The sequence below is a fragment of the Acinonyx jubatus genome, chromosome C1, assembly GCF_027475565.1.
Source record: "Acinonyx jubatus isolate Ajub_Pintada_27869175 chromosome C1, VMU_Ajub_asm_v1.0, whole genome shotgun sequence".
In the NCBI taxonomy this organism is placed as follows: Eukaryota; Metazoa; Chordata; class Mammalia; order Carnivora; family Felidae; genus Acinonyx; species Acinonyx jubatus.
This window is the reverse complement of record NC_069381.1, coordinates 47209527-47229338: the sequence shown is the minus strand read 5'-3', so window position 1 is coordinate 47229338 and position 19812 is coordinate 47209527. Positions and strand designations below refer to the sequence as shown.

Sequence of the window (19812 nt, the reverse complement as noted above, 5' to 3'; positions counted from 1 at the left end):
GACTCTGAGATCTGGGAGGTGATTTGTTACCAATTTAGAGAACGTTACGACAGTGTTTTAAGACTTTCAAGTGTTTGGGTGTTCATTGTAGATATTCATCACCCACTGGTTTGGCCAAGCAGCATGCCGGTCAATCAAGATGTGGGTTGAAAGAATAATGGGAACCAATCTCTTCCCTAACATCCTTTTAAAAAATTATCAGTAGCCCTCTCCCCTTAATGACAAATCACTAGGCAAAGGACATCTAATGATGTATCACAAAAAGCAAGTCTAATGATGCAGTCCCATAGGTTGAGGACATCCTTTTTATGTGGGGAGCCTCTTAGGTAGGTCAGGATCATGAGAACGTTGACCCATTTTCTCCACGTTGCCAACTACATACACAGAAACACACAACATGACACTAATGTCAGCAGTTCCAAGAAAAGCCATCATCACTACTTAGAAAACTGCAGGGAAGGCAGGTGCAAGGGAGAGAAAGCAGGCTGAATGGGACCTCAGGAAAGCTAATCCCAGCTTCACCGGGTATCACCTCCGGGCCTCCATTTGCTCAGAGGAACTACCGTGAGGATCCAATGAGGGACAGCAGGTGCAGTCACAACTAATAAGAAAAAAACATTTATTTCTTATTTATTACGTGTAATACACGTTGATTGCAGAAAATTTTAAAACAAAAATGAAAACATGAGGAGGAAAATGGAAATTATCCAAATATCACAACTGTTGATACCTTGATGGTTAATCAGCCGTATTTCCTCCTACGTAAACGTGTACACATTTACTGCAAGGCCTTCTGAATGCATTCATTAAGTGTGTGCCCACAATTACTACAGGTTCCTCCTATCGTGCTCATCCTCTCCATTCTTCCTTTCCAGTTTGCCTTGTGGTCCCTCCAAGTATGCACCATAATCTTGCCCTATAGACAGACATTTGTTCATTCATCCCCTTGTCCTAGAACAACTCTTCTCCACCAACTCTTCTTCTGGCTACTCCTACTCATCCTTCAAGTTTCAATTTATTCATCACCTCCTTAGAGCACAATTCTCTGGCCACCACCCTTGTCAGATGTCCCTTCTCTGTGCATCCAGAATGTCCCAGCCTTCTTTCTCATAGTGTCATCCTACCCAACTAGTCTTGCCTCCTTATTGTCTATTTTCCTTGCTATACCCCAACTTGTACGCAGCTACTGTAGCTTTTGGTCCCCACTGTTTACCCGTGGCCAACCCATAGTAAATGATCCAAAATAGTTGAATAAATGAGTAACACAGTTAACAAAATGTGCTACCTGTATTTCTTTGGAAAGACACCTGGCACTTCTCAACAAACATCCAGTGAAAGATTAAATATAGAAGAGGATATAACACATGGCCACATGCTTCATGAAGTTTACAAATTATATGGGGGGAAAAAAAGCATTACCAATAGGAAGCATCAGTATGGAATTAAGTGCTAGGTCCTTTACTTCGGTCTCCCCCATTAATTCGCTTCAAACAGGAAAGGGTAGAACAAAATCCCTAACCTCAGTTCCACATGTATTCCCTGACAGTATTCTGCAGCACCAGTTGGAATAAAGAAGACACTAGCCATGTTAACATATATGCTCCCAAGCCTTGGCAGTTCAACACAAAAAGTTGATTTCCCATTCAGGCAAAGTCGGATGCAAATTTTCTGGTCAGTGGACAATCTTCCGTGTGATCATTCAGAGACCCAGGCTCCTTTCATCTGTGGCTCTGTCCTTCCTTATGTCCCTTACACTTCACCAGGAGATCGGGAGAGATGGTTTTAGGAGACAGGCCTGTAGCTATCACACATTACATTTATCCCCTCTGTATTGGCTAAAACTCGGCCACATGGCCACACCTAATTACAAAGGAGGCCAGGAAATGTAGTTCAGTGGTACACATAGAAGGAAAAGGGGTTTGGTGGACACTTTGCAGTTTTTCTGCCACAAATATTTGTTATACATTAGAGCACAGAGAGTATCCAGTCTCAAGTGGTCCCAGGTACAGGGCACTTTGGTTTACGAATACTGAAAACGCTTGTTGTCCTGATATAAGAACGTCCATCGAACTAACATTGCACATGAGAAAACATGACCTCAGATTTTCAAATTTTGGGAATAAAAAAGGGTCAATTCCAGAATTGATAAACCACGAACGTTGGTCACCATCCCCAGAAAAATTCTAAAAGAGAATATTTAAAGATGGTTTTTAGGAACCTTCAAAATAAAGTGACATTTACCACGAGTTACTACGAGCTCACTAGGAATGATCATAAACTAAGGCAGCATACTGTCTGCCACATAGAAGACAACAAATATGAATTGAATGAATGGCCTTCAATTCTACATTTAAGGCAACTTTCCCATTGGTAAATAACCACGACTTCAGAAATTTCTTCCTTAAATACTGCCGTGCTTTCCTTTCTAACCTCTAAACATTACCCTCACTGTGACCTCAAAACCTACCAAACGGGCCAACTGTCCTGTGGAACACCTGCACAGCTATTTGAAGCCTTCTGTCTATGCTCTCACCGTCGTTTCCTTTCCCCCCAAGTTCCTTTTCCGTGGGACGTGGTTGCCAGCTTCTCGCCATTTGACTGACCTCCTCTGAGATCTGGCTGGCCAAAACTGCGTTCCACAATTTCACGTCGACAATGTTCCCAATGAGATCCAGCCAGCAGCATTCAGCAGGATTACCTCTCCCCAGCTCTGAATATCACCGGAAGTACATAAGTAGTGACGATGATGCCAAAGGGATTCCCATACTGGGAAAGGGGGCAGGCCTTGAAGAGGACTTCCACTTTATGATCTCGGAAGTTGTGTGGAAGTTTTGAGTGCCGAAGAGACATCACCATAAGGGTGATGGTGTGCACCCCAATTACCCATGCCTCTTTGACCAAAACTTATTTTTTTCATTTTGTTTATTTTTGAGAGAGAGAGAGAACACAAGTGGGAGAGGGGCAAAGAGTGAGGGGGACAAAGGTTCCAAAGCGGGTTCTGCACTGACAGCAGAGCACCCAGTGTGGGGCTCAAACTCACGAACCATGAGGTCATAACCTGAGCTGAGGTCGGATGCTAAACCGACTGAGCCACCCAGGTGCTCCAAAAACCTATTTTCTTAATGTTTATTTATTTCTGAGAGAGGATGTGCATGTACAGGGAAGAGGCAGAGAGAGGAGACACAGAATCTGAGGCAGGCTCCAGGCTCTGAGCTGTCAGCACAGAGCCCAACAAAGAGCTCGAACCCACGGACCAAGAGCCAAAGTCAGAGGCTCAACCAACTGAGCCACCCAAGAGCCATTCCTTGACCAAAACCTAGTCCATGCATACTTTCCAATGACTCAGTAGTTCACTTACTTGTATTTCAGTTTTTATTTTCATTTCTGCCTCTTTACTCCAGTTGTGATGTGAATGCACATATCCAAGCTGACAACCTGGGGAAGAAAAAGAAAAAAAGCAGGTGGAGGATGAGGAAGATAATGGAAAATTCCAAGATTGGAAAGCAGTCTCAAGCAAACAGGAATAAATTTTACAGAGAGTTGATCCAAAAGAAGGACTTCCACAGGGGCTCTGATGTGTAACCAAGATTTAATGAGCACCCTCTATGTGCCAGGAACTGTTCTAAATCCTGTGGATACAGTGAAGACCAAAGGATGTACTGATCCTGCCTCTGGTGGGCAAAACAGATCTCAAAATAACAATTAATAAGGGAAATATGGAATAATAAGCTAAGGTAAATTCGACTGAAACAAAGAAATTTCCATTTCCTTGGCTTCAGCTTTCCAGGAGGGGACATTTGCTAGAGTAATTTCTCATCCACTTTCTCCATCCCTTATTTCCTCCCCATGGGGAAGGTGTGGGTTATCTGATGGCTGAAATCTATAGAAAGATCCAGCATGCCCACCCCAACCATTGCATTCTCTTTTCAGGACCCATTTGTCCATAGGATGCACACACTCCCTGTATGTTTGGAAGTGGCTTGCAAGTTCCCACCTTTGCCAGAGACCAACAGGTAAGTTTAATTCCAGGTAAAGCATGAGGAAACCCATTGTGGCCTTGTGGCTGCATGCCCTACAATCTATCCTATATCACAATGACACTGTGATGTCCATTCATCTGATTCCTATCTTTAACGTCCAGCTGGTTCTGAACTCAAGAGGGAAAGAAAGGGGTGTTATTTATTACACTCCGGAGTTCCCAACCGCTATTTAAAAAACAAAAAACAAAACAACGCAGAAAACCAAAAATAAAAAAACAGTCTTATGAGGTATAAGAGGGGAGTCGAATTTAGATGGGGGAAGGGTGCAGTAGGAAAGGAAGCCTTTTCAAGTGTTATTTAAGCAAACATCTAAAGGAAATAGAAATTGACCAAGGAATAGCGAAGAAGGGAGAAGGCTGATATAAAGGTTCTGAGGCAAGAAACAGTTTATCTTGCTTGAGGAACTAGAGAAGTCCAGTGTGGGAGTCATCAGGGCTGGTCACCAAATGCTTACAGTTCTCTGCCTTCCAGGCAAACAGGATTGCACTTCCTGGTCTCCTGGTGGCTGGGTGGGGCCATGAGACTAGTTCTAACCAATGAATTGTGAGAAGTGACTTGTTACATTCTCTGGCAAAGGTGCTTAACTGCCTGGCCAAGACCCTTCAAAGTTTGCTTTCCCTCTACCACGAGATCTGTAATGTTCCTGAAAGTAGGTGCTACATTAGGCTGGGTCCCAGAGAAGGCAATGTGATCAGAGAGTCCCTGCCAACCCTTGACAGATATGGAGCAGGAATAAGAAATAAATTTTTTTGGCTTAAGTCACCAAGATTTGGAATTTTATAATTGTAGTTTAACCTAGGCTACCCTGACAGATATGGTCAAAGCCAGCATGGCTATAATATAGTTGGTGAGGTAACATAGGCCAGATCAGGTGAGATGTTATAGGCAAGGTAAATAATGCTGGGTTTTCTCCCAAATGCAATAAGATACACTCAAGGAGGCTTCAGCAAGGGAGTTCCAATTTTTATGCGTTAAAACAAAGTACTGCTGTATTGACTATTAAAATGCCCCCTTAATTCCACTATAGAAAAGGCTATTTAAAAAAGAATCCATCGACAAGCATTTATTGAGCACCTTCTAACCTTCCATGTGCCAGGCACGGCACTAAGCATTGGAGATAAAAAAAAAAAATGAATTAGAAAAAATAATAATAATAAACATTAAAAAAAAATAAATTCGACACAGTTCCTGGATTTGGAGTCAGGGATACAAGCAGACATCTACGAGAACACGTCATAAACATCCTCCGCTTCAGGTATGTGCCAAGTATGGTGAGAGCTGAAGAAAATAATAACTGGGGTGCCTGGGTGGTTCAGTCAGTTAAGCATCTGACTTCGGCTCAGGTCATGATCTCACGGTTTGTGAGTTCGAGCCCTGCGTTGGGCTCTGTGCTGACAGCTCGGAGCCTGGAGCCTGCTTCAGATTCTGTCTCCCTCTCTCTCTGCCCCTCCTCTGCTCACACTCTGTCTCTATGTCTCAAAAACAAATAAACATTAAAAAATTAAAAAAAAAAGAAAATAATAACTATTTTAGGATAGGGTGGGAGATAGGGTAGCAGAAAGCTTCAGAGAGAGCAATAATTTGAGCGGGGTCTTGAAGGGTAAGTAGGAGTTTGCCAGGTGGCATTTTGATTAAGGATAAAATTAAATGGAAAGAAAAAAAACACCAGAGGAATTGACAATGTTTAGGGCAGCTGAGACCCTGTGTAGTTCAGGGCACGGTGGACTGTATTACTATTTGCAAACACTTGCTGCCTGGTCCCACTGACATCAGGCTTGACAATGAGAACTGCTCTCAGCAGAAGCTTTAAGTACCACGCTCTTTTCTCTTTGCCATGACAATCAGCAATGTTTCAGAAAGGGTCCTAGAGGAATGATGATATTGTGTGAGGCAGAGACACAGCCAACCCATAATCGGCATGCAGTATGAATGAAAAATATGTTTTGGTTGTCATCCAGTAAGATTTTTGTATTGCTACCACAGCATAACCCAGCCTGTGCAGAGGTGTGCATTTCCAGCTCTTGACTTCCAACACATAGTGGGATCGCATTTTCTTGCACCCTTTAAGCAATACATGATCGTGTGACTTGTTCTTGACCAATAATATGTACATACAAGTAATGTGCGTCATTTCTGGGAGGAAACTTCACTGCCAATGTGAATTAATCACGTTTCCTTTCCCTGTTGAGGTGATTGGGATGATTATGTAAAGCATTTATCAAGATGAAACCTTCTTCAGACTCAGTCTCTGAATGAGTACATTGAGCAGAGCCCCTCTGACCTTGAACATGTAGTATGAGCAAGAAATAAAGTGTTTTTGTTAAGCCACTGAGACTTTAGAATTGTTTGTTATGGTCGCAAACATGGCCTATCCTTAATGATATAAAAATTAGCATATAGGGGCGACTGGGTGGCTCAGTATGTTAAGTGTCCAACTCTTGATCTCGGCTCAGGTCCTGATCTCCCAGTTCATAGGTTCCAGCCCTGCATGGGGCTGTGCACTGACAGCAGGGAACCTGCTTGGGATTCTGTCTCCCCATCTCTCTCTGCCCCTCCCCCCCTTTCTCTCTCTCAAATTAAAAAAAAATAAACTTAAAAAAATTAGCACTGAGACATGTGGTAATGTAACAACAACAAGAACAAAAGTAAACATTCATTTAGAAGGCAATAACTAAGAACACTGTTATCAGAAGCTAACAGGATGGTGATCCATTTGGTGGACATATCACCTGTAATAATGGAGAAGGCATATCATGAACCTAATAAATTAAGCAAGAGATTGTAAAATTGTAAAACAAAATGTTAGCAGCCTGTGTTGGTGACTGTTGGATACATTTGGAAACTTACTACAAAAAAGAAATGAGCGAGCTCACCGAGGATTTGCCCAGCTTGTAAGCAGAAATGAAAGAAAGCCGGGACAATCTGTAAATTCAGAGGTATTTAGAGGGTTAGAAGAGGCTATTGTTTTGCAGTCTCAAGCAGTAAAATATAAAATTAAGACATGTTTTCGGCCAAAAAAAAAAATAAATACATAAAGACCAGTTAAAATCAGCCTTGAAGTATGGATCAAGTCAAGGGTATGGCCTCAAACCTATTGTTATAACCTCTGGATAAATTAAGATGTTACCCAGCACATGCTTTCAATTGGATGAACTGGCTTTGGAAAAGGGAGGGAAAGTGTCACTCTCCCACCAAAGCCCAGTAAACCCAAAGCACACAAAACCACGTCAGGAGAGAGTGGAGGAGAAGTGGGGGGAAGTGAATGAGAGAGAGAGAGAGAGAGAGAGAGAGAGAGAGCAGGCATGAGAGCAAGAAAGCAAAGAAATACAGCAAAACGTGGAAGCGTGTCTAGGAAAGAACTGGCTGTGGCTGTTAGCTCATGGAACGCCTGGAATCACACAGATAAGAAGGCTGCATTTTTGTGAGAGTTGTGCTGCCAAAAGTGCATCCGCCTGCATTAAAGGAGACCGGATTCGAGACTTAATATCACTCTGTACCTCCCCTAATGTTTAAAAGCGAATTTTAAAGCTTTTAGGGCTGCTTTAGATGTAGAAAAGGAAGACTTTCTCAGAGAGCAAAGCCCGGGGTCATGGAGGGCCATGGGTAGGGCAGCTACACACAGCGGGCAGAATCAGGGTCTAATCGGGGTGCTGAACATGTCTGCTCAGCGGACTGCCTGGCGTCTACCGTGGTTTCCCATTCCTTCGCTTTCCAAACCGTGTGCCGGTTGCAGCTCTCCCAGCCCCGTCCTACTGTTACGTACTGAGGATGCGCAGGGTAGACGCCTCGCGTTTAGAAAAAAAAGAGTCACATCTGGAGCTGATACAGAGTCGACTACGAATCACCCAGAACCTGGAAAGTGAGCTTGACATACTGCGACTAGATGAATCTTTAGGATTGTCCCCCCTTATGGGGGAAAATGAGGAAATTCTGCCTGGGGTGGGCAGGGTAGGGGGAGACAGTAAGCCAAACATTCGGTGAACAGAAAGGAGACTGCTAGAGTCATTGGTGTTTGTTCCGCAAATATTCCCGGCTCTCTCCCTTCCAGACACTCGGCTGGAGTCAAGTTGGACCTCGCCACGTGACTTGCTTCGGCCAATGACAGCCGAGCAGAAGCGCAGCAGGTCTCACTTCCAGGTGGACGCTTCAAGAGCCAGTGAATGGTTGGTTTGCTGCCTTCTCTCCCCCAGCCAAGATAGCAATGAGAAGCACGGGTCAAGAAGTCCTCAAGTGTCCACCATGAGCAGAACTCCCCTGCAGACCCAGAGTGGAGCATGTAGCATGAGCAAGAAATAAACTTCCCTGGGGTAAGTCACTGAGATGTCAGGCTTGTTTGTTAGGGGAGCAGAGCCCAGCCTTTCCTGACTGATACTGGCAGTGACAGATGAGGCAGGAGAGCAGGATGGGACTGTGAAAGACCCCTTCTCTCAGGCAAACGCCTCTCTGAACTCTTTCCTGGTCATAAGAGGAAGCCATGAAAGCTTTCAAGCAGGGGCGTTAACATGAACAGATCTGTTACTCTTTGGATGAAATAGGCTACTTCTCAACATAAGGAGAAAAGAAGCCTGCTAAACCACATAAGGCAGAGAGAAACACACAGAACCCTTAGGCAAAAGATAGAGAGAGAGAGACAGAGACAGAGAGACAGAGTCAGGTGCGGTCATTTCTTCTTCCACACCATCCAAGTGCCATTTCCCCCACAGCTAGTACAAAAAGGCTCCCAGAGTGGAGCAGATACAAGGGAATGTAACACAGACCTGAGGTCGATTTCCTGTTGTCTGTGTGACCTGAGCCAGATACTCAACCTCTCTGGCCCTAGTTCCTGATATGTTAAATCCAAATAATAATGTATGCAGCTCGACACGGTTGTAAGAAGAAACAGCATATTTCAATTCCTCAGGTGAATGCCTGGCTGGTGGTAGGTGTTTAATACGTGAAATTTATTTTTGCTCCCATTGACATACAAAATCATTGAGAACACCAGCTCCCTGATTACAAAAGAAAATGACTCAGGGCCACAGAATAGAGAACGTCTCCTCCCTGAGAAAAGTAACTGGAATTGTCATCACTGTATCCCTAACACCCCCCCCCCCCCACACACACACACCTCCATGCCCAGTGCTCACAGGAGCCGCTGGGTTTTCCTCTGCTGCCTGAGAAAATGAGAGGAGTGAAGAAAAGACTTCCCTGACATTAGCTGCTGTCGGGCCATTGAATCTGAACTCTCAGAGCCACAAATACCCTAAAGCTCTGGGCTATAAACCCAAGGCTGAATTCCCCTAAGTTCAGAAGCTGAAAAGCCAGAATTAGAAGCTAAGTATGTAAATTGCTGCAGTTCCAACTTCTTGCCCCAGTCCTCAACAGGAGGCACGGGAAAGTGCTGACTTCTGCTCCTTTCGTCCCGGCTTCCTCCCCTCACTGCTCCTCACAGGAGTACACCTGCTCCTGCCAACTCACACTCCTATCCTGGCATTCCATCGAGGCTCTGGGAAACCCTGAGGCAGGGCAGGGACGGGGGCTGTTAGGCGACCGCCTCCCGGCCTGGAGGCGATGATGCTGCACTATCTCAGCCCTGTGAGGTGGGTCTCACCGGCCCCACTTGCAGATCTGAAGGATCCCAGAGAAGTTCGGCGATTTGTTCACGTCACACCCTGGCAGCTCTGGCCACGAGAGAACCCACGATTCCCGAGTTCAGTATTCTTTCCGCCATACACTTTTGTCCCGAAGGGGTGCGGGGTAGGGGGAGAATAGAATAACAACCGCGGAAAAGGAACCACTTACATGTGTCTAGCGCTTCCTAGAGGCTACCCAGGATATGGGCCCACCACCCGGCCGGGAGCGGCGAGATTTTAAATCCTGGTCCTATCCCTGACTCGCTCACTCGTTGCGTGACTTTTGCTGAGTGTCTCACGTTCTCGTTTTCCTGTAAGCAAATCAGGACCGGAGGGTGTGTGTGTGTGTCTGTGCGTGTGTGCGTGTGTGTAAAGTGTGTCTAAAGTGTGCTGGCATGTTGTGCGGGGGCGGGTAGTAGACGATCACCGGGGTTCCCCAAGTTTCAGATTCCCTATACGCTCGTTTACAACTGGAAGTTGAATTGCCCCCCAATTCCACCCCCTATAAAAAAAACTTCGCCATCGAAGCAAAACTGAACCCTCGCTCCCCTTTTCCCATGGTTTGGAGAGGGCATTAGGGGGTGCAACGCGGACTTAGCTGAGCGCCCAGTTTGGAGCAATACAAATCACTTGGTTTCTAGGCGCAGCCAGACAGCAGCGCTGTCCGTCGCTTGTGAACTTGACCGGGAGACAAACTTCGGAGCGTCCTCAACGTGGGGGGCCCACTGTCTCGAGACCGCCCCTCAACTTAAGCCCACTTTCACTCGCCCCCACAGGGGACTTAACAGAGCCACCTTAAGGGCGGTGCTCCCGCCCCCCGGAAGTGCGGGGGGGCACAGAGCCTGGCGCTCGGCCTCCAGCCCTGCACCGAGGCGAAGTGCCCGTGGGGGACAACGAGCCCCCCAAGTGGGGAAACACCTCCCTCCACCCCGCGCCCTTGGCCGCAGACACCTGGCCGGGTTCCCGAGCCTTCCGGGTGCCTGCATCTCCTGCCTTCCCGCCCGAGCCCTGAAGTTGAGCCCGCTTCGGTCAGAGGCGGCGAGAGCCCGCGTCCGCCCGGCTCGCGGCAGCCACCGTCACTAGACAGTCAAACCCCAAGACGTCAGCCCACAATGCACCGGGCGGGCCGGGAAAGACGCGCCGGGGAGGGGAGAGGGAAGAGCCGGGCGCGAGTCGCGCTGGAGGGGGAGGGGGAGAGGAGGAGAAAGAAGGGCCCAACTGTAGGAGGGCAGCGGAGCATTACCTCATCCCGTGAGCCTCCGCGGGGCCAGAGAAGAATCTTCTAGGGTGGGGTCTCCATGGCGACGGGCGGGCCCGCCCCCTTGAGAGCGACGCGAGCCAATGGGAAGGCCTTGGGGTGACATCATGGGCTATTTTTAGGGGTTGACTGGTAGCAGATAAGTGTTGAGCTCGGGCTGGATAAGGGCTCAGAGTTGCACTGAGTGTGGCTGAAGCAGCGAGGCGGGAGTGGAGGTGCGCGGACTCAGGGAGACGGACAGATACAGGCAGGCAGGCAAGACGGCAGCAGAGTCCGAGCTGCAAATCTTATTTTCTTTTCCATTTTCTCACCAACTGCCCAGAGCTAGCGCCTGTGGCTCCCGGGCTGGTGTTTTGGGGAGCGTCCGGAGAGCCCCTTCTCCAGCCGCCCCCAGGAGGAGAGCCCCGCTTCCCCGGAGCTGGTGACAGCGCAGAGAGCGGCGACAGTCTGTCCGGGGAAGTCCAGAGAGCCGCTGCAGCGGCAAAGAACTTTCCTGACCAGGGGGACAGGGGACAAGTGGCCCGAGTCCCGGAGCGAACTTTTGCAAAGCTTTCCTGCGCCCGAAGCTGCCGCGGCGGCGAAGACAGGAAGGCGGCGGAGAGAGGAGACCAAGGAGGGACGTGCGCTCAGTTTCACTCGCACCGGTTGCTGAACTTGGGCGAGCGCGAGCCGCGGCTGCCCGGCGCCCCCTCCCCCTAGCAGCGGAGGAGGGGACAGTCGTCGGAGTCTGGGCGGCGGACACCCGCTGCCGGCCGGCCACCGCGGGATCGACGCTGACTGCCGCCGCCGGCAGGGCCGCTGTCGTCGGGAAGCTTGTTCGTCTGCGGGCTCCCAGGGACGGCTGCGCCAAGAGCGCTCCGTGAGCGACCGCGACTTTTCAAAGCCGAGCAGCGCGCGCGAGCTGACAAGTTAAGAGTGCTGGCGGCATCTGAACCCTGAGCGCCTGGGAGCGAGCCGGTGAGCAGGGCGCAGGGGGGAGGACAGCCGGCGGGTGCGCGCGCCCCTCGAGAAACTTTCCCTGCCCAGGGCCCCGGGAGGGGTGTCCTCCGCTCGCCAGCGCGCTGTTGCGGCCCCGAAACTTCTGCGCGCAGCCCAAACTAACCCCACGTGAAGTGACGGACTGTTCTATGACTGCAAAGATGGAAACGACCTTCTACGACGATGCCCTCAACGCCTCGTTCCTCCAGTCCGAGAGCGGTGCCTACGGCTACAGTAACCCCAAGATCCTGAAACAGAGCATGACCCTGAACCTGGCCGACCCGGTGGGCAGCCTGAAGCCGCACCTCCGGGCCAAGAACTCGGACCTCCTCACCTCGCCCGACGTGGGGCTGCTCAAGCTGGCCTCGCCCGAGCTGGAGCGCCTGATAATCCAGTCCAGCAACGGGCACATCACCACCACGCCGACCCCCACGCAGTTCCTGTGCCCCAAGAACGTGACAGACGAGCAGGAGGGCTTCGCCGAGGGTTTCGTGCGCGCCCTGGCCGAACTGCACAGCCAGAACACGCTGCCCAGCGTCACGTCGGCGGCGCAGCCGGTCAGCGGGGCGGGCATGGTGGCTCCGGCGGTGGCTTCGGCGGCGGGCGGCAGCGGCAGCGGTGGCTTCAGCGCCAGCCTGCACAGCGAGCCGCCGGTCTACGCCAACCTCAGCAACTTCAACCCGGGCGCTCTGAGCAGCGGCGGTGGGGCGCCCTCCTACGGCGCGGCCGGCCTGGCCTTTCCCGCGCAGCCCCAGCAGCAGCAGCAGCCCCCGCAGCCGCCGCACCACCTGCCCCAGCAGATCCCCGTGCAGCACCCGCGGCTGCAGGCCCTGAAGGAGGAGCCGCAGACGGTGCCCGAGATGCCCGGGGAAACGCCGCCCCTGTCCCCCATCGACATGGAGTCGCAGGAGAGGATCAAGGCGGAGAGGAAGCGCATGAGGAACCGCATCGCTGCCTCCAAGTGCCGGAAAAGGAAGCTGGAGAGGATCGCCCGGCTGGAGGAAAAAGTGAAAACCTTGAAAGCGCAGAACTCGGAGCTGGCGTCCACGGCCAATATGCTCAGGGAACAGGTGGCACAGCTTAAACAGAAAGTCATGAACCACGTTAACAGTGGGTGCCAACTCATGCTAACGCAGCAGTTGCAAACGTTTTGAGGAGAGGCTGTTGGGGGCTGAGGGGCAACAGAGAAAAATAAAATTCACCCAGAGAGACAGACTTGAGAACTTGACAAGTTGAGAGAGAAAGAGAGAGAGAAAAGTGTCCAAGGACTAAAGCCAAGGGTATCCAAGTTGGACTGGGCGGCGTCCTGACGGCGCCCCCAGTGTGCACGAGTGGGAAGGACTTGGCGCGCCCTCCCTTGGCGTGGGGCCAGGGAGCGGCTGCCTGCGGGCTGCCCCGCTTTGCGGATGGGCTGTCCCCGCGCGAACAGAACGTTAGACTTTTCTTTAACATTGACCAAGAACTGCATGGACCTAACATTCGATCTCATTCAGTATTAAAGGGGGGAGGGGGAGGGGTTACAAACTGCAATAGAGACTGTAGATTGCTTCTGTAGTACTCCTTAAGAACACAAAGTAGGGGGGGAGGGGTTGGGGGAGGGGAGGCGGGAGGGAGTTTGTGAGCGCGAGGCTGAGCCTGCAGATGAACTCTTTCTGGCCTGCCTTCCTTAACTGTGTATGTACATATATATATTTTTTAATTTGATGAAAGCTGATTACTGTCAATAAACAGCTTCATGCCTTTGTAAGTTATTTCATGTTTGTTTGTTTGGGTGTCCTGCCCAGTGTTGTTTGTAAATAAGAGATTTGGAGCACTCTGAGTTTACCATTTGTAATAAAGTATATAATTTTTTTATGTTTTGTTCCTGAAAATTCCAGAAAGGATATTTAAGAAAATACAATAAAATATTGAAAAAGTACCCCTCCCACAACCTCTTTTCTGCATTACCTATGGATTACCTATCTAGACGGAGTCGAAAGAGCTCAAAGAGTGTCAACTAAAATCACTCTCAGTGCTTCTTACTATCAGGCAGTGAAAACTGTTCTCTGCTGGACTTGAGAATAACTGTAGCTGAAGCTCTCATCAACTTATACTCTTCCCTCCCCCAACAATCTATATAGAGTTGCTTACAAAGGATAGTGTGGCCCTTCAGAAGGCTGAGGAAAGGGAGGTTGTGGTGGAGGGGAACAGACAGCCCACTGGGAAGTCAAAGAACTTAAAAGTCTGGTTCATACCAAGTGGCATGTGCTGTGACCATTTATGATGTTAGCAGAAATTTCAGAGTAGCTGCGAATTCTCAAATGAGGAACAGTGGCAGATTTTTACAAAAGATGTATCCTTCCAATTTGGAATCTTTAACAATCCCTAGATAAAAAAGATGGTCTTTGCTTATGAATATTTATAACAGCATTCTTGTCACAATAAACGTATTCAAATACCAATAACAGATCTTGAATTCCTTTCCCTTTACTACTTTTTTCTTCCCAAGCTCTACACTGAAGCTTTTCTTTTCAGTTGCTGGGGTTAACATTACTGCCAGCTAAAGTTACTGGGTAATTAAGAAGCAAAGAATTTAGGAAGAGTCAACACAGAATTTGCAATCTGGATGAAACATTCTCCCAGTTTCATTAATATTCCCCCCCCCCCCGCCTCTCTCCCTCTCCCTCTCTCCTCCTCCCCACTCCCCTACTCTCTCTGTCTCTCTGAAGTAAACACCTATACTTAGACAAATTACCACTATAGCCATTTGCCATTTGGGATTCTTCTGCAGTTTATTTCTTAATTTGTTTCTAAAATAACCAGCCTTGTTTAAGTTATTACTACAGAATCAGCCTTAAAAGATGGTAATCTATACAACATGGAAAAGATTCATACAAGAAAACATGAACACCAACACAATGATGACATGTGTAAATCAAACCTTAGCTCTGGGGAAATGGCAAGCTTAAATTCTGTCTACAGGTATAACTTAGGAGATCAACAAGGCAGTATGCAACAAGGGAACAATTTTTGCTTGGTTGCTCTTCATCCCAAGAGCCAGTATGACTATCAAGCAGCAAAAGCAATTTGATATCCAGGAATATTTCACAAACCACTAATTGAGGCAGGGCTGTTTGCTCATTAGCAGTGCTCCAGTACCCAACAGGTCTGAGAGTGCTAATATCCTGCCTGTGGCTGTAAATCCAAAGACAAAGAGTTTCTCCTTAGGAGTGTATCTAGGAGTGGAAGAGATTGGACAGACTTGTAAGCTATCAGATCCACTCCGTTGTAATAACACTTCTTTAACAAAGGGTTACTGGGAGCAGAGCCGAGTTTGCCAAAGAGTGAATTTGCCGATGTCAGCAACCCGGAAGGTGAGTTGATTTTGACCATATGTAGGAATAGTCAGCAGAGGGACAATAAAGCACTTTGGGGTGGGGCTCTATGGAAGCTAAACAAGAGCCAACTAGAAAAAATAAGCAGGCTGGGGAATTAATTACCTGCAAAGGTAGACTAAGCCCAGACAACAGAGCAGCACAGAAAAGCCACACCACTCCCCAGCTTTATTTAGATTCCAAGTGTTTAAAAAAAAAAAAGGCAGCCTGAAATTCAGGCCTCTCCCCACACTTGTTTGTTTCAACTAACATTCTAAATGTGTGTACATATATATATATATGTGTGTGTGTGTATATGTATATATGTGTGTGTGTATATATATATATATATATATCCCTGAAATTCTAACCATTCTAACAAAAGGGGTAAAAAAAAAACAAAAAACAAAAAACAAAACATTGTGGTTGAGGAAATTAACCAATGACCTTTGGAGACAAAAAAATCAGCTAATTACTTGTAGACACACAAAAGTTAATTTTATTTTGGCACTCAGTGAGTTATTATTAATGGAGAAGATGAAGCTAGTGGCACCTAAAACCATTAATTCACTTCTGATCTGTTTTATATATGTATATTTCCATCAGAGATTCTTAACGCTTTGTGTCCATTGGGGCAGAGGGTTCATGAACTCAATGAAAATGCCTACAAAATCATATATATGTGTACGTGCATACACATGCTCCCTTGGGGGAAGAAATCATTAGCTTTTATTTGGTTTTCATGGAGTCCCATGACTCAAAAATGCTTAGTAATTCCTAAACTTAAGGGCTACACACTCACTATGAGAAACTTACCTTTGTGTGAATCTGAATCCCATATGCCTTTTCACCCTTCCATGCTTCTGCTTGTGCTCATCCATCTACCCAGAATACCTTTCCTTCTGGTTCAGCTGATGAATCCTACTCATTCTTCATGGCTTGGCACACAGCACCTTCTCTATGAAGCATTCCTTGCTAACTCTATCTTCAGGTGGAACGAATATTCCCACTGAGCATTCATAACATTTTATCAAAACTTCTATGATAGACTTATCAAAGTATTATTGTGAAACTCTGTGTCTCTTGGCTAGAGCCATATCCCACTCATCTGTGGACCCCAGACTACTAGTACAGTGCCTGGTACTAGGAGATGTTTATAAAACAACAAATGTGTGATGAGTGAACAAGCAATTGAACTTAAAACCTCCTCCAAAATAATCCCAGATCTCAATTTCTTCTAGTGAAATATACCTCATCCATTTCCAGGTATGCAACTCCAGATGGATTGAAGACCCCCAGAAAATTCAAGCCCAGCCAATTTTCAGTGAATGTTCTAAAGTCTAGTTTTCAATGAGTGTTCTTAAAATCATTACACTGTTAGCATGTTCTTACAGCCACACAATGTCCATTCTCCCCTCTGCTAATGCAAGTGGGCATCTTACATGAAATGAGTCAGCCTGAAACATTAGGCATGGAGGTGGGAATGGGCAAGGATACTACGTAACCATTAAGCAGGCACAAAAAAATAGTTCCAGATATGGCTTTATTAAAGCAACCACCTCACTGGCGATGGCAGAGAGGACTTTCTGTTTGTAACGTTAATGTATCTCTGGGGTCTCGGAGTTAGTACTTGGTATTTGCTGGATAGAGATAAGGATCATGCTAAAATGTCTATTCCCCATGTCTTTTTATTGTCAGAGAAGATATGCATTGGTGGAACTAAGAGAAAAAGACAATGCCTTTTACTCTGTCCTACCCTTGCTTCCAGTGGAGTGTTGTGGAAGATGGGAACATGTTAGAATATGGGCTAGCCGCAGAATGTGAAATTATCTCCTCCTAACTCTGGACTCTGGTCCCAGTTGTTTGCTTGTGGACTTCTGACATCCCAAAGAAGGGCATTCCCCCAGGCCTGGGTCTCATTGAGGCCCTATGCTGAGCATGGGGGTTCAACGATGAGCAAGACACAATCCCTGTTCTCCAGGAACTCCCAGTCTGGTGGGGAGAAGCATAGAGATGAAGCACAAAGAGGTGCCAGATCTGGAAAGGAGGAACCGTTATCAGGATAGATTTCAGAGGAGAAGTGACATCTGAGCTGAGCCAGTGGAACTCACCAGGAAAGGAAAGTTGGAGGAGGAACTTGTGTGCAGGGGCACAGGGGCACTGGAAAACACAGCGTGTTCGGGAAACTGTAAGCTGGAAATGAATGTATGAGAAGCAAAATGAAGGGAGATTTGAAGCAGGAAAGTTTAGGTCTCAGGTTGTGAAGTAATATCCGTTCCATGCTGAGTTTGGCTGTCACCCTCTAGATGACAGAGAAATGTAGAAGAAAGCAGAGCAGGGTAATGGACTGTCAGCTTGAGAAAGATTCTTGCTGGTAACAGTTTGGATGATGGACTGGGGGAGAGGAGAGGCTGGGTAAGGAGGATAATACCAAGGTCAGGATTCAGTTTAATTTAGAAGGTCCGTGGTCTTTAACGCCGCCCTGGGGTTGGGGGTGAGATGGGGAGGAGATAACTGAGGCCCGGAGGAGATAACTGAGGCCCAGCTCTGTTATGCCACATTTCTTCCTACACAACCTCCTGGCAAGCTAGGCCTGCGGAGGGATATCAGGAAGTTGACGCGGCACCTTTGCTACTTGTCCTGAACTTAAGCTTTTCTCTTCACTGGGTCGACTTGACATCTAAAAGAAAGTCCTCTTGTAAAATGGTCCAGAGGCCACCTGCTTAGTGTCAGGATGCTCAAATAAACAGATGTAAAAGACAAAGACTTGTGACCTCACCACTGCAGGACCCAAGCCTGATTTTATCTTGTCCCCCATAATTGACTAAGCTCCGTGGGACTAACTGACCCAAACTATACAAACATTTCGACGCAAATCAAGAGACCAGTGTTTTTCCTTACATTGGGGAATTGCATGATTAACACCTTACATTCATGCGACACTCATTTTATTCATCAAGCAGCACTAAATTTCTATTTTGTGCCAGGCACCAGGAATACGATGGAGAGTGAGATCCACAGGATGCCTCCCCTTTTGGAGTTTTTATTCTGTAAGGGACACAGGAAATCGAAATCACCACTAAATGTGTGATTCTACACTTTGACAAGCACAGTGAAGAATTACTGGGCACCGTGAAAGAGAAAAACTATCCAAACTGGACTGGGGAGGGGGGCGGGAGGGTTGGGGGGGGGAAGGCCTTTTTACAGAAATACCGGAATTGAGACTTCCTAGATGATGAGTTCATCAGGTGAAGAGCAGAAGAGAAGGGGCAGCAGGTGGAGGTGCAGCATGAGGGAAAGCTTGAGAAGGATTTCTGGGCACCCTAGGGGTCAAGAGATGGTCGACTTTCCTGGAGCAGAGTGAGCAAAGGAAGCTTGATGCGCAATGCGATTTGTACCAGTTCACACTCCTATCATTTCCAAAGTACTTTTGTCCCTTCCATCTCATTTCATTTTCACCACAGCTCTGGCTACGTCGTTGTTAGGAGCCGTGTCTCACGGACACAGTGACTGAGGCTCTCAGTGAGTCTTAAGAGCTTTTGTCAAGGTCCCTCAACCACTGGCTGGTTTCAATTAGGCTTCAAGAACCCTACTCTTCTCCTATATTGTTCCAGGAACCAGATGCCCTGGTGATCCTGGGTTCCTTACCCAGAGCACGTCCCTGCTTCCACATCAAGGACCCCGAGGAACTGAATTAGTCATCAGAAGGTTCTTTGATGTGCACACCATCTGAGCAAAGGTAATCAGATAGTCCCCTGGGATATTTCATCCATGCCACAACAACGGGTAGTGAACTCTCCTTGCCCTGCTGTGAACCCCTCCTCTCTGGAGGGGCCAGAATACTTACAGTCCTGAGAAGCCCTGACAGTTTCTTTCCATGCAAACTTCTTCCATGTACATCCACTGAAGAACAGTGCCTGATGGTTGCCTCATTATTGGATTACCAGATCATTAATTTACAGCCTTCTTAGGTTATTGCTACTCACTGGCTACCTGGACAGAATGTGTGTATTTCCTAGATCTCAGGACTGTCAGTCCACCAGCAGAAGCGGATGCCTAATCTCTTCCAGAGAGTTGATTCATCCAGGTTCATGCTCAGAGGGAGGGATTTTCCCTGACCTTATTGTAAGTCCTGGAAAAAGGTGGGCAGGAACCTGGGCTGTTATATAATTGACCACACTAACAGTTAGGATGTTTACAGGGGCCAGTAACAGAAGACACAATTTAAACAAGAGGTCCAGACATGAACCAATCCAGGACTCAATGACCTCATTCACTGACATCATCATGGGCCTGGGGGCTATCTTTTCATGTCACCATTCGTGGTGTGTCAGAGAAGTTCCTTGTGTGGCCTCAGAATAGCTCTGGCAGTTCCTGGCATCATAGGTAAACACAATAATCACTAGCAATGCAAGGATGTTTACTTTAATCTTTCTCTTGGGGCACCTGGGTGGCTCAGTTGGTTAAGCGTCCAACTTCGGCTCAGGTCATGATCTCACGGTTTGTGGGTTCAAGCCCCGCATCAGGTTCCGTGCTGACAGCTCAGAACCTGGAATCTGCTTCAGATTCTG

At 47.5% G+C, this 19812-nt stretch overlaps 1 protein-coding gene and 1 long non-coding RNA gene across 2 annotated transcripts in view; one reads left to right on the top strand and one right to left on the bottom strand.

Annotated features, from left to right (window-relative positions):
• The window catches only part of LOC113599334 (uncharacterized), a 32345-nt gene extending 21456 nt beyond the window's left edge, over positions 1-10889 (bottom strand). The window contains exons 1-2 of the long non-coding RNA XR_003420147.2: positions 9822-10889; positions 3359-3435 (exon numbers count right to left, since the gene is read on the bottom strand). This is a non-coding gene — a long non-coding RNA (uncharacterized LOC113599334). The remainder of the gene's footprint in view (positions 1-3358; positions 3436-9821) is intronic.
• Positions 10890-11065: 176 nt separating this feature from the next.
• On the top strand, positions 11066-13806 carry JUN (Jun proto-oncogene, AP-1 transcription factor subunit). The gene has a single exon (XM_027059048.2). The coding sequence runs from the start codon at positions 12038-12040 to the stop codon at positions 13040-13042; it is 1005 nt and encodes a 334-aa protein (XP_026914849.1). The 5' UTR covers positions 11066-12037; the 3' UTR covers positions 13043-13806.
• The last annotated feature ends 6006 nt before the right edge of the window (positions 13807-19812 follow it).